The 14,981-nt window shown below is 35.0% G+C and overlaps 1 protein-coding gene across 2 annotated transcripts in view; it reads left to right on the forward strand.

Annotated features, from left to right (window-relative positions):
- GPD2 (glycerol-3-phosphate dehydrogenase 2) overlaps positions 1-11,096 on the forward strand; it is a 145,319-nt gene extending 134,223 nt beyond the window's left edge. For both annotated transcript variants that reach the window (XM_024243243.3, XM_024243242.3), the window contains exons 14-17: positions 3,819-3,931; positions 4,017-4,095; positions 4,610-4,708; positions 7,734-11,096. In XM_024243243.3, coding sequence (XP_024099011.1) covers positions 3,819-3,931; positions 4,017-4,095; positions 4,610-4,708; positions 7,734-7,859 — 417 coding nt within the window. In that variant the 3' untranslated portion in view covers positions 7,860-11,096. The remainder of the gene's footprint in view (positions 1-3,818; positions 3,932-4,016; positions 4,096-4,609; positions 4,709-7,733) is intronic.
- The last annotated feature ends 3,885 nt before the right edge of the window (positions 11,097-14,981 follow it).

Here is a 14,981-nt window from a genome sequence, read left to right on the forward strand (position 1 = left end):
TACTCAGAGAATTTGCAGTTAAGATTCTCTTGCTTGGGATCAGCTTACTGTTGAACTTTAAAATACTGTAGCAAATAGGAATGGGACCAGAAGAGAGAATGGGCAAATGTAATACCAAATTTCAAAAACAAGAGGAAAGAAAAATATAGTTTGCAACCTAGAAACTAATGGTCTTGGCATTGATCTTGCGTGGTTTTCTAGATTTTGACATTTTAAGTTTATTTTATCAGCATTTATCAAGAAATAGTGATCATGGAAGCTAGTTAAGGAATCACTTAGGCAAAATCATTTCAGATGTATCATTTTCTTTTCTTTTTTTTTTTTTTTTTTTTTTTTTGAGACAAGGTCTTGCTATGTTGCCCAGGCTGGAGTGCAGCGATGTGATCATGGCTCACTACAGCCTCAAATTCCCAGGCTCAGGTGATTCTCCCACCTCAGCCTCCCAAGTAGCTGGGACTACACGCACACACCACCATGCCCAGCTAATTTTAAAAATTTTTTTTGTGGAGACAGGATTTTGCCATGCTATCCGGGCTGGTCTCAAACTCCTGGGCTCATGCGATCCACCTGCCTCAGCCTCCCAAAGTGCTGGGATCATAGGCATGAGCACCACACCCAGTCCTCATTTCCTTTTTAGACAGAGCAAGCAGATGGCTAGATTAGGGAATTTTGATTCTATAAAGCATTTGAGAAAGCCCCATATGATATCTGTAAAATTGGTAGATTTATAACCAGTTAAATGACAGTGTTGGCCTCAGAAGAGGTCTCTGGTAGTAAGTCATAAGCACCTTGTCCTAGATCTTGACCTAGTCTACCTTGATTCAAATGGTTAAATTACAATGTTGATGGCATGCATCTTTGATGTACCAATAACAAGATACTGGAGGGAGAGTGAATGTTTGATGATGGATTGAAACAATGGGTGAAATTTCATTAGATATAATTTAATAGAGATAAATGGCAAACCTTACATTAGGTAGAAAAACAATTCCATCCATTCAAGATAGATTTGACAAGGTTTAACAATAGCACATGTGAAAAAGAAATATGGTTTTAGTTAACTGTGAATGCATAGCCGTTAACAGTGGACCATGGCTGCCCCCAAATCCAATTGCAATCTTAAGCTGCATTAATAGAAATCATATATCTAGATTGATGATGCTGATAGTTACTCCCTTCTAGGTACTTGCCAGATCTCTGTTGCAGTGTTGTATTTTGTTCTGATAATTGTATTATATGACAAACCGGTGTGGTCTGGAAGAAATTATACAACATGGTATAGGGATTTGAAATAATGTTTTATATAGTAGTTCTAGACTAAAAGAAAACTCTAAGGAGGAAAGCACATGATACTATCTTTAAATACTTATTAAGCTGTGATACAGAAAAAAAAAAAAAACCACATTAGATTTGTTCTACCGTAGGAAAGATTTGTTAATCCCCCCAAAACTGGAAGAATTTTAAGGAGGTGGATTTAATCTCATTGTAAAACCTTCTAATAATTGGAAGCAACTTTCAGCAGTATTAAGTTACCTCCCCAATGCTAGAGTTGTTTAGACAAAGGCTTTGTTCTTCCATTTTTGGAATGTTATAAAGGAAATGTGGGGTAAGGGAAGTACATTGAGTACCGTTTATGAAAAAATATCTTCCAGCTTTGAAATTCCATAATTCCTTGCTTGATGGAGTATAGATAAATTACACATGCAATGAAGGGCCATAAATCGAGAAAGAAATTGTTGTTGCAGGGAAGCATCAGAGGTGGCATTTCCAAGGAGATGGATTTTGAACAAGTTGTGTAGAAAATGGCTGGGTAAAAGTGGTAGAACAGCAAAATAATTTTATTTATGACCACTGGTGGATTTTCTTATGAAAAATCTGCCAGTGAAAAATGCCCTTGGAGATGGAGACTTCACAGACAAGTTTTGTGTATGAGATACACATGCACACACATACACACACACAAACACACATTTTAAATTTATTTTTTTAAGCTGAGAGAATTATTTCACGTTGATAATTTTTTATTTTGTTATTTAAGAACATGAAGGAAGAATGTTTCTAGTATCTATTTCCTAAGAAAAGGAAAGCAGGAAAGGAATCATGTCAGAAAAAACAACTGATGGCTGGGCACAGCGCTTCATGCCTGTAATCCCAGCACTTTGGAAAGCTAAGGTGGGAGAATCAATCACTTGAGCCCAGTAGTTCAAGACCGGCCTAGGCAACATAGGGAGACCCCATCTCTACAAATAATAATAATAATAATAAATTAGCCAGGCATAGTGGCATATGCCTGTAATCCCAGCCACTTGGGAGGCTGAAGTGGGAGGATTGAGCCTGCAAGGTGGAAGCTGCAGTGAGCCATGATTGTGCTACTACACTCCAGTCTGGGCGACTGAGCAAGACACTGTCTCGGAAAAAAAAAAAGTTTGTCTTCTCAAGAAAACTCAATAAGGGATCTTATCACTAACATAACCAAACACATATAAACACATTTCATGCAAGTGTATATGTCATTGCTTCATTTTCTTCATTTCACTTCACACTGGCACTGTTCTTCAGACCAGAATTTGGGAACCATTGAGTTCACAAGATGCTTTGATGGGAAGTTGGGGAATTTAAGACTTGTTCTAGGTTATACTCAATAACAGTCAATTTCAAAATCTCAGTGGTGCATCGCAGCAAGCATTTCTTTTTCCTTCACATTACATGAAGGCTGCATGTTAGCTGCTGTGGCTCTTCTCCACATCCTAGATTGGCTTCAGATCTCATCTCAGATGTGCCCTTCTTATGGCAGGAGTAAGAGAGGCTAAGCAAAACTATAAAGTTACCATGAAAGCTTTTACTCAAAAGTAGCATGTATCATACTATTCATGTTCCACAGTCCAAAGTAAGTCACATGGCCAACTCACATCAATACAGTTGAGAAGTATATGTGTGTATGTGCGTGTGTGTGTGTGTAGCATAATATATATATGAGGAAAGAGATTGTGAAAAATATATGCTACAATAAAGTCATTTCAGAAGTTTTTAGATGGGAGAATGACATGATGAAAACTAAGAAAAACAATATTTGCAGCAACAGTTAGTATTAATTGACACTGAGGACATTGAAAACAGGAAGAGTAACTTGAGGATAGCTTATTTCTTCTCACGACTCTGTAACTTCACCTAAGTATCAGAATCTCAGTGGCAAAATCTCAGCACAGCTAATCTCATGAGATATACCTTCGCACTTCATGTCACATTATAGTGACAAATCCAAGTTGTTCAAATCCAAGATATCTTCCTTCACCTTTAATTACTTTTTTTTGGTCACCAAACTACAAGAATTTGATCCTGTAGATTTTGTCGGTCAGTTTCTGGTAAGAATACTCAGCAGTAAAAAGAAACAAAATATTGAAACATGCAGCAACATGAATGAATCTCAGAATTATTATCCTGTGTGGAAGCAGTCAAACACAAAAGACTACATACTATATGAAACCTTTTCTAAGAAATTCCAGAAAAGGCAAACTCTGGTGACAAGAAGCCAGTCAGTGTTTGCCTGTGGCTAGAGATCACGGGAAGGGATCAGCTGCAAATGGACATGAGGAAAGTTTTAGGGTGATGGAGATGCTGTAAATCTTAATCATGGTAGTAGGTACATTTTATTCAATATAAATTATACTTCAATGAAACTGGAAGAAATAAAAAAATTGTGCTGGTTAGATAAGAAAGGATCAACTTCATTTTATGAAGATCAACAGTAAAAAAAAGGAGGAAAAAAATCAATAATTATTTCCATATATCTTTGAACTTTGTGTGTACCTCTGTTTTAGGAACAACTTGAAACAGCCAGGAAGTTTCTATATTATGAAATGGGCTATAAATCTCGATCAGAACAGTTAACAGATCGCTCTGAAATTAGCCTACTGCCTTCAGACATTGACAGGTACTTATAATAAGTGTCTATCTTTCTCTCTTTTTTTTTTGGCCTATGTAAGTATATTTTTCCATTATTTAATCTTGTGTTCCAGGTATAAGAAGAGATTTCATAAGTTTGATGCAGACCAGAAAGGCTTTATTACCATTGTTGATGTTCAGCGTGTATTAGAGGTAATTTTCTTTGGTTCGATGTCAGCCTCTGATACTAGAAGAATATAAAGATATTAGATGTTTTTCTCATCTAGGGTTTTCTACAAGTAATATTTTTGTTATAATTTTTAAAAGATTAGTAACATTAGTAAAACATATACATAATTTTTTTTTCTTTTTTCTTTCTTTTTTGAGACAGAGTCTCACTCTGTTGCCCAGGCTGGAGTGCAGTGTTGCACGATCTTGGCTCACTGTAACCTCCTCCTGGGTTCAAGCGGTTCTCCTGCCTCAGCCTCCAGAGTAGCTGGAACTACAAGTGTGCACCACCATGCCTGGCTAATTTTTAAAATATTTTTTTGCAGAGATGGGATTTCTCCATGTTGGCCAGGCTGGTCTCGAACTCCTGACCTCAACTAATCTGCCTGCCTTGGCCTCCCAAAGTGCTGGGATTACAGGCGTGAGCCTCCTTGCCCAGCCAAAGCATATGCATAATTTTTAATCAAACTGTATTATTCTATGCTTTTCTTTTACTTAGAGTATCAATGTCCAAATGGATGAAAATACACTCCATGAAATTCTGAATGAAGTTGATTTAAATAAAAATGGACAGGTTGAACTCAATGAATTTTTGCAGGTGAGTTGTAGTGAAAGGAAACAAGGATATTTGCTTTTAGCTTTTGTTTGTCATGATCATAAATGCATGTTCAAGAATGGATATTTAAGTCCACACAATTGTCAGATTATTCTGAAGAAGAAGAAAGCTCGAAGCCAGCAGAGGTTGATATGTCTGCCCTCAAGTGTAAGGCTGTACTGTGGTGCATGTTCTTTTCCTTTTTTTGTATAAGAAACATTCCATTATGTTGGGCAATTTAGATTAAATCCAAGTTATTTATCATAAAGGGTTGAATATGAAGCATGCTTTTTAAAGACGTATGGCGTGGCATATCACTGCTGGACCTTTTTCTTTTACTTACTTTTCTTTTTCTTTTCCTGTACTTCATTAGAGGCAACACAAGATTTCTAATCTTTTATGTAGAAAATTTTTAAAAAGTATGGTTCTATTCACTAATGAATCATATTCATTTGAGAATTTTGTGATTAGATTCTGGCATTATAAAGAACTAGAAAACATAAGGAAGGAAACTTGTACCTTTGGGGTCACGACCATATAATTTAAGTATTTCCATTTCCAATTGTTAATTTATTCAAGGCTCTGTTGTTTAATCTTTGTAATCATGCAGGAAATAAATTTTGTTACTTTAACTTCAAACTAGATGCTACATATCGTTTCTTAAAAGAAATTTCAACAAACCCATACATTGTTTCTAGCTGTCCATATGACTCTGATCATATGAAGAATGTATTGGGTTTCCAAGCAGCTAGGTTTTTTTCTGTAGTGCTTCTTGGGCAGGTATTTCAAATGAATGCCAGGTCTTGCGTGCACCATGGCAATGATGAATGCTGAACATGAAATAAATTAATGCTGGGGATTTTGGTCAATGTCAGCCCTTTCTTCACTGTGTCAAGTTAAACAAACAAGATCAAGGCAAAGGAAATGGTAATTGTCTCTCTGGAGATGAGCTGCAGATAAGAGCATTGTTGAATCTAAATGCAGAAAATTTTCACAGGTTGTGTCCAGCATTACAAAAAAGAATATTTGGTTCTTTAGCTTACTGTTTAACTAAATACACATTTTAAATTGAATTTAAAATTTATGCTTGGGAATTAAAACACCATTTAATGCATTTTTGTGTAGTTTTTCTGGAGAATATTTTATTGTTGCCCTCACAATGTTAGAAAACTTTTCTTCAAAGAAATGGCCTGTGCTTCATTTCATGTGTTGTAAATAAACAGCAGAATTTAGGGTTGAAAGACATGGCGCTTTAGAAACAATAAGAACCTGATTTTATGAATATGCTATGTGGTTTAGGTTTTAAGTAATTTTCTTGAATGCAGTTGAGTTAAAAGCAGGAGATAATTTAAACTATCTGCAGGTTTTCTTGTAGAGTTTTTTTTTTTTAAATAATTGCATATTTTTTGTCCAATTCCAAATGAAAGGGACTGTTCATGCTTCTACTAAGAACAAATACACAGTGTAATTTTCAACTTTAAAATGCTGACCATATTCCTCATGAAATATATTCACACCCAAATGTTATTTTTTTCTTGTAATATGGTTTCTAGATACATGTAGTGTTTAAAGAAAACTTTGAGTTTTTAGAAGTTGGCACATCATATACTGTCTATGGCTTAAAAAACCTCTAGCTTTGTAAGTTGTGTTAGCTCTGATAAACTTTGCAGGTCTTCCTGGAATCAGAGACAAAGCAATAAACAATAAATTGTTCCGTCTTTAGATGTCAGCATTCCTTATGTTACATCATTCCTCAGATGCAAAGTATATTTGGAGGGTTTTTTTAGTTTTTTTTTAATATTTTGCTCTTCTGCAGACTAAGAGCCCATGTTTATCCCATTAAATATATTTTTTGAATATAGATACGGTTTTTCAATAATCTTCACAGAAGGATCACTATAGATATCTCGTGGTTATATGACTTTATTTCTAAGTCTGGGTTTTAATGACACTTTTGCATGTAGGAGTCCATCTCTAATAAGCAATAGCTTGTGAAACAGCTTTTAATAAGGTCATGAAATTCTGATCCAGCCCCTTGGCAGATGTCTCTGACTCTTTTTCAGAGCTCTTTTTAAGCAACGTGTCTCTATAGGCTAAAAGCTATAACCCTAAAAATATTTTGAGAATTTACATACATACATAGATACATCATATATATATATATATATATATATAGTGTGTGTGTGTGTGTGTATATATATATAAAATGTGTATATATATGATGTGTGTGCATGTGTGTGTATATATATATGATGAATAGCTAAATCTTTTCTTTTTAAAACAAATAAAAAAGATTAGGGAAGTGAGATCAAGAAAAGCAAATAGTTGAAACCACATCAAACTTGAAAAGGAAAAAAATCCCTATGCTCATAATTGCAAAGTGCCTTCCAGATTAAAGGCCTTTGCCCGCTGCCTGCATGTAATTTCAAGACTAATTCTGATTTTATCCATTGGATAAAAATGAATTAGCTAAAATCTGGGCTGTAGAGTGCTTTTAATTCTTAAGGTAGATCTCTGGGTCCATTTTCAAGGAATTAAATGTAAATTACGTTAAAAAGTCTTTAAGGAATTTGGATTTAGGGGACTTGAAGTTGTCAAGTACAGTAACATTAAAAAAAAGGGTAGATAAATATAGGTCGTGGTTTGTCTTTGTTCAATCCCTGAGATTCCTTTTTAAGATTTTAAATGGAATTAAAGATCCAATATTTGAAGTTGCTAAAAAAAAAAAAAAAAAAAGTGCCTTGAGCACATTAAAGGACAAAAAATGATGCATTAAGATTTGCTTTTAGAGGCAGGCTGATTTACTAGATGGATGTAGTTTTTGTGGCAGTGGTGAAATACCTGCCTCTTCCCCTCTTTTGGAAACATTTAAAAATTAGACTCTTGTTATCTGAGCTGTAGTACTTGTTAAGGTTTTTGATGGAGCACTTAATTACCTCTGTCTGCTGCAATTCTGACGATTATGATGCCATAAAGAAGAGAGTAAGTTGGCCTGCGTTCTGAATCTGTTGCATATTTTCTCTTTAAGCTGATGAGTGCTATTCAAAAAGGAAGGGTATCTGGAAGCCGGCTTGCTATACTAATGAAAACTGCAGAAGAGAACCTCGACAGAAGAGTTCCAATTCCAGTGGACCGTAGTTGTGGAGGATTGTGAGTCTGGGCAGTAAATCCACAGCCAACAAACATAGAAACGACAAATCACCATGTAACAACCAGAGATGACTGAAACCACTCTAAAATAATGAATGTGGATAGCTGCCTTTTTTAACACTAGAAAACATTCCAAAACTTTAGGGTGTTGGTGTATTTGCCAGCTTTATTTGCTGTACTTTATTTGTGTTTGCCATTCAGTCTAGCTTTTCAGTGTATTTTATTCTTTTTCTCATTTTCAATGCACATTAGTTTTGCATCTATTTTGTGACCTGTTAGATGTGACACATTCTCTTTTTGTTTATTCCTTTATTCTAAATGAGTTCTAAAAACAGAATATTTTGGCAAAAATTGAAAAAAGCTGGAGAAATTTTGTGACATGCATACAGATAGCATGTGTTATTAAAAAGAGTTGCCTATTGAAATGATAGTGTTTCTGGAGAAATTAAGCTTATAGACAGCATGTGTTATTAAAAAGAGTTACCTATTGAAATGATAGTGTTTCTGGAGATTTCTCAGCCCCATCTTCCTCCAGCTTGTCTACCTTCCTCATGCAAACAATATTCCACATTTTTATATCTAGAGCATGACTGGCTAACTGGAGAGGGAAGGAAAAGTTTAGATCTGGTTACTGGAGCAAGTCTCAAAGAGAAACTCTGAAAGCTTCCAGAATCACAGGTATAAGATAAGGATAGCATTGACATTTGCTGGGAGTTACAGTGATAGTTTCATCTCAGCAGTTCATTTTTTTCTTCAGTCACTGCTGGTTTTCTTTGACTATTATAGTTGCCAGGAAGATCCTTGCTCTTCTTACTTTAAAACCAGCATTTAAGTGGCAATTTGGATGTAATGGGATGAGACCAAATTTATCTAATTATTACAGTAGTAATACATTTAAGAGTTAAAAATGTGTTTTTATATATCCACATATGATAACAAAAGATTCAATTCCCAAGCCTAAATTTTGAAGCATGTGGTATTGTCAAATCTAGCTTACCATCTTTTTTGGGGGGTACTTGCAACCATAGTAAAGGAGAATAGAATAGACTTTAGTTAACTTTAATTATAATTATATGTTAAATAAGGCACAAAACCAGTTTCCAAGGTCATCATGGTTGCTTAAAGTCTTTCCCCTTCTGTACTCCATGGAAATATTCTCAGTAAACCAAAATCAAAAATGGAAAAATAATCACCAACCCCCATCCCGACACACACACAGAGTCCAAAGCAAAAGTCAGTGTGTATTGAATTTAACAAGTAATGCAGTTTGGGATGCTTTTGCTGCATTTTGGTGGTATTTTAACTGGTTATCTGAATATTTATTAATCCTACTTCCTCTTGTAAAGTTGACTACTTACTTTTTTGTTGTTGTTTTAACATCAAGTTCTGTATCTAATAGGAGACGTAACACTTTATTTCACGGCAAGTTTTTATTGCAGAGACTTGAAGTCTTAGTTTTTTAGACTGGCACATAAAACACTTTTTGCTGTTATTTTTATTTATGTCAATACTGCAGAGTGTCTTTATGCCTTATTCAAGTGGATTCTGAGCCTGTATGTCACAATGTAAACACTGGAGGTTCACTCACCTACGCACTCACCCACCACCTCTGAAACAAACAGAAACTGCAGAGAAAGACAGCATCTTAGCTCATTTTGTTTTTAAATGAGGTTTTAGACGCTTGCCACTTACTAAGGGAAATCCTAAAACAGCAAGTGATGCTCCCAGGTATCACTGTGAACTTTTTTCTTTCAAAGTGTGAATTTTTACACTGGCTCTTTCATTTTTTTAAAGTAATTGAAGCTTGTGGCTTTACAAGTTAGTGTTTTTTGCTATCCAGATAACAAGTTTCATTGTTTAGAACCCAGTGACACTTAATAGGTAGACAAATTGTCCTTTAAAATATCCCAGATGATATACACAATATGGTACATTTGTGCTCTCTCTCTGTTTTTCTCTCTTTCTCTTTCTAGTTAGATCAAGATAACGATGACTTGTACCCTCCCTGATTCTGTTACAGTAGGGCCCGGGCAGATCTGTGTTTGTTAAACAGGCCTTGTTTGTGCATGCTTTGCTATGAATGAAGTTCCTTTAAGGACAAAGAAAAGCACACTTTTCTTCTTTTGAGCATATCTGCTTTTACTTTAAATCTGCTAATTTCTAAAACGTAGAGTCCTTCACCAATCCCAGAGACTCAATTTGGAAATGAACTGATTTCAAGCCATTACTGTGAATAAAGCACCCCAGCATTTTGTATAAGTTCTTAATTAAACCTGTACAGCTTCTTTATCTGATTTAAGAAAGGGAGACAAGAAATAGGGGGGAATAAGCTTCTTCAAAATTCATTCCAAGCACAAAAGAAATTTTTTCCCTTTGCGTATAAACTTGACATCAGTTGATTCTGTTGGGGTCGAGGTGGGTATGCAGGGATTGCCGTTTATTATCAAGTGATTTATTTCAAGAGCCTTTGAAGGGATTCAGGTGAAGGAACCCCCATCTGTGCTGGAGAGTTGGATACTCCTTTAAATAGCCCCCACCACAGTCATAACAGTAATGATAATGCTGGATTATTTGTTAAGCCAAGGTTGTCCTCCTCATATCCATCATGCTGTTTGCAATACTCTTGCTTTCAATCAATTTATACTGAGTGTAACTTTAGGATTTCTGCTATTAAGTGCATGCCCTCTATCCGGCTTCAGTTTCTGGCTTTGCTTTGTCTGTTTCAAAATATGTAGCTTCCTCTTTTGTACAACAAAAAACTCATTCTCACTTTTACTAAATATATTGTAAGAGTCATCATGGATGTTATTTTTCTCTTTCTTATGTATCTGTAAAGATTTTTGGCATATGAATGTAATATTAAAGTCAATGATGCTATAACTTGCGATGTTTGCATCATGTCAACCTTTCTGAAGGAGTGAAAAAGCCCTACTATGTTTTTAAAGAATAGCAAGTGTAAGCTCAGTACTAGAGTGGATATACATACTGCATGTTTCCATATGTGGCACTTTTATGTATTGTGTTGGGTTATTGTTCTAGATTGGACTGTTAAATACTGTGTTTGAGGCTGGGTTGTCATTTTTATAACTGTCTTGGTGTTTTTTGGCCATTATTTATTACTTTTGATACACAGAATGAGCTGCATGCATTTATAGAGCAGTAAGAGGATGTATTTAATGTGCCTTGTTTTTAACTGAATAAGAACTGGAAGCATGAATCAATAAAACTGATTAAAATGGTCTATTTGCTAGCATTTTGATGTTACTTGCAGTCAGACAGATAACTTTGATTACCGTTGAAGTTTAAAAAAAGTTTGAAAATATTTTTACAAACTGTATTTTTGAAGACACAAAAGTGAAATATCTACAGAGATAGATGTAATTTTATAAGACTGCCAGAATTATTTGTATTAATTTGTTGCTGTAGCCTTTAGGGCATGACTTCTATATTTGTGCAATCCTATTCTACAATTACCTTCATCCTATTACAACTCAGTTGAATTCTTTTTTCCTTTTCTTTCCTTTTTTATTTATTTATTTTTTTTAATCTACCAGAGCCTTTCAGCCTAAGCATTCCCAGGCACACTGATGAATTTTATCATAACTAAAATCAATAGAAATGAATGGGAAAGATTACATAATCCATTTTGATCATCTTACATGTCAAGTTAGTGCAGGGTTGCCAAGTGTTGATAAATGCTCTGACAGAAAAAAATGCTATATATTTTCATTGTCAGTAAATCAGTAAAGCTGTTATCAGTTTTAACACAAATTTTATAATGCCCATGTTATTTTATGGGGTTTAATTTACACACGTAGATGGAGTATATTCTCCATTTGTGGTTTAGATGTGCTGCCTCCTGGTTCTGCATGCCCAAAGGCGTGTGTGAGCTTCTGAAGGTTGTTTGAAATCGTATAGAATACCCCAAAGCAATGGCTCCCAGACGGACTTGGAACAATAAACTGTTTGTTCAGTGCCTGGAAAAAAATACATGGTAGCTTAAAACGTTTTTTGTTGATCTAGCTTATCAAATCTGATAGTGCTTAAAAATTTTTTAATATATAATTTATCAAAATATTGCTCCCAATTGTATAAAACTTATGATCTCAAAAAAATATGATACTAGCATCAATATTTTACTATCTTTGTCAACATTGTACTGTCCCTGGTGTCAGATTTCACCTGATGACATTTGACTTATGAAGGAAAGAAACAACAAAAGTTTTAAATTGATCTGGCACCCTCATAGTGAAACAAATTCTGTATAGGAGACAGAGATGATGAGCTTTTTGTGCATGTGTTTTGTATTTTAGGTCTCTAATTAGCTGCCTAACTTGTGAAATACAGGCACAGAACATGATGTATTTGAGCCTTGATGATACCAGAGGTAGTCCTGTGGGTCCTGGGCTCTTTGCAAAAAGTAACAGATATCTTTATATTTTGTTAAATACCTGGTCCAGAATAATAAGATTCATGTGATCTGAGCAAAATACTATTTTAGCAGAATTATCAGGACCATCTTTGTTCTCCACATTTGGCATTTGAATTGCATTGCTCAGCATACCCTACCGTCGGTTCCCTGTTAATTGTATTCTCATTGGAGTTGCTTCAATCTAGGGAGGTTAAGGTTTGTATGCTGTAGTCATAGGTAATATATCATCTTTCAGTAGAGGAGGTGGGAGGATTGAGTTTCATAGTACCTACCTTGATTATTATTAGTGCATGGCCCAGACTACAACTAGTTCCACCAGCTTCTGAGCCATTCATGCCCATGGTCTGTGCCTGCAGCAGACATCCCTGCTCTCCTTTTCCAAGTACAGTGACTCCTATAGAGCCTAGGTTCAGTTTTTTCATTTGCTGCTGCTAGCTTTCCTTCATTGTACCAAGCAGTTGGGAGGTGTAAAATACATACATATGTATATGCTTTGGCCCTGGTGCCTATAAAATAATAGTTTTGGTTAAGGACAATCTTGAATTGGAGGCAAATCTTTCATAACCACAGAATTTCTTTATTTGTTTTAGTCTTATACTATAAAACTAGGTCTAAATTTATTATTTAAATCCAATTTAGGCATATCTGATTTTGCTTTAAAAGCTATCTTATTGTTTGTCTAAGTGATCTAAACGTAAATGACCTCAATCAACATATCACTATTCTTTAACCTGACCTTAATGCCCTCTTAAACAGAGGCTTCCCTCTCTGCTACCTCCTGCCTCCAAAGATTCAAAGTAAATAGTCACGTCTTCCCTTTTAATTTCTTGCTTAGATTTTTCTCACCTTTGCTTCAATATCATTTTTTGTTTTTCATCTCCATCATTAATTGATTTACAGTTCATTTTTCTGCATACAGAGTTTTTCCTATCCAAGTTAAGAAGCTGTAAATCTTAGATCCATTGAAATGACAGTGAGAAATATTTCATTTTATCCCATGAATCATTTGCCATCCTTATTGCAGACAAATGGCAAAATTATGGTGTACCATGTTTTCACAAATTACTCTGCCCCCCCTACCCCCATTCCCAGTTCATTTCATATTCTGTTTTGAAAGACTATAAGAGTCAGAACCCAGACACTTGTGGTAAACAATTCTGATTTTACAGCAGGCTAATCAAAATTTCATAACATTACAAATTAATTCTCTAGTACTGTGAAGAATTCATGTACAAAATATATCATCTATTTTATAAGTCAAAAATAGCTTGATATTAAAGTACATTCTGTGATTTGCTAGTATAGCAAAGGGGAAGAGTGCCAAATTCTTTAAATAATGTATATAATTTTCATAGGATTTCATATGTCAAAGTAGTCATTTATGTCCTGAAAAGTATGTGCTTCGCACTACGTGTTTGAACACTATTAAAAAATCATGGCTTCTTCCAAAAAGGACAAATCTTAGGTTTTCATTTCACATGTGACCTAGAATGAAATAACTTATACGGGGACCACCCTGAACCCCCATTAGGAATACCCCAAAAAGTAAAAACCTGAAAATATTTCTAAAGCTGAATATTTTTAAAAAGCAATAAATGAAATCAGTTTTTATAACGTTATAATGTTACTAAAGAGATTTGGCTATTTTCCTTAATCTCTGTTTTATTGTCAGATCTTTTAAGAAACCATCATCTATTTTATTGTTGGATCTTTTAAGAAGCTGTGGTCACTTATTTATACAGTTGAAAAAGTCAAGTTTATCCTGATAAATATATTTGTCATAGTGAGCTGCTAAACTGTTTTCAAAATGGGCCATTTTTTAAATGGAGCTTATCCAGCTTGATCCATGCTTGAAGCAGCACTGAACCATTAAATAAAAACCTGGGACAAAATGCCTTTGAAAAGGGTTAATTAGCTTTAATATTGACTTATTCCATATAGGATGGTAATAGACTAGAACATTTATTTCTGTTTTGGATCATTAAAAACTCGCGTTAGTTCTTCAACAATTTGTTTCTAATAAATAAAAATTGACCAATTAGAGTAGTTTTAGTATAAGCCACAGTTCATGATACACTTCTTATGAACACGAAAACATGATCACTATTTCCCAATTCATCGTAATTCCATCAGAAACATTGTCTGCAAAATACAAGATCATTAAGCTCCAGAAAGGAGCATTTCTATTTTAACCGTAAAAACAGGTGGAGTGTGGAAGGAGTTAATGTATGGCCTGAAAACTCCCTAAAGCTAAATTGGCATATGCTGTCCTTGGTGTCATTTTTCTCTAACACTAGGATTCGTTCCCATCTTCTTCATTACTTAGTTTTCTCCATTCGTTGGCTTTACACTTGTAAAATATTAGTGCATCAAAAAAGTTTACCTCAGGAAAGGTGCTTGTCTATCTACAAGGGATACGTCCCTTGCTGTGCTTAGTTTTTGTTCTTATGCTGCCCTCTAATGGATACCAAATTATTTCATTAAACCCAGAACAAAAGTAAATTTTCAGCTTCTCAGGGCTCCTGCATCATCCCATTACTGTTGGAAATTGTTATCTGACCATTTGCATACATGTTGGTGTAGCACAGCTCATACTAATTGCGCAGAGTCACCCTGGCCAAAGTTGCATTCCTGTTCTGGGAAGCAGAGGGACAGCAATGCCAATTTGTGCACTATCGAACTTTCCTTTTTTCT

The sequence above is a fragment of the Pongo abelii genome, chromosome 11, assembly GCF_028885655.2.
Source record: "Pongo abelii isolate AG06213 chromosome 11, NHGRI_mPonAbe1-v2.0_pri, whole genome shotgun sequence".
NCBI classification, from domain to species: Eukaryota; Metazoa; Chordata; class Mammalia; order Primates; family Hominidae; genus Pongo; species Pongo abelii.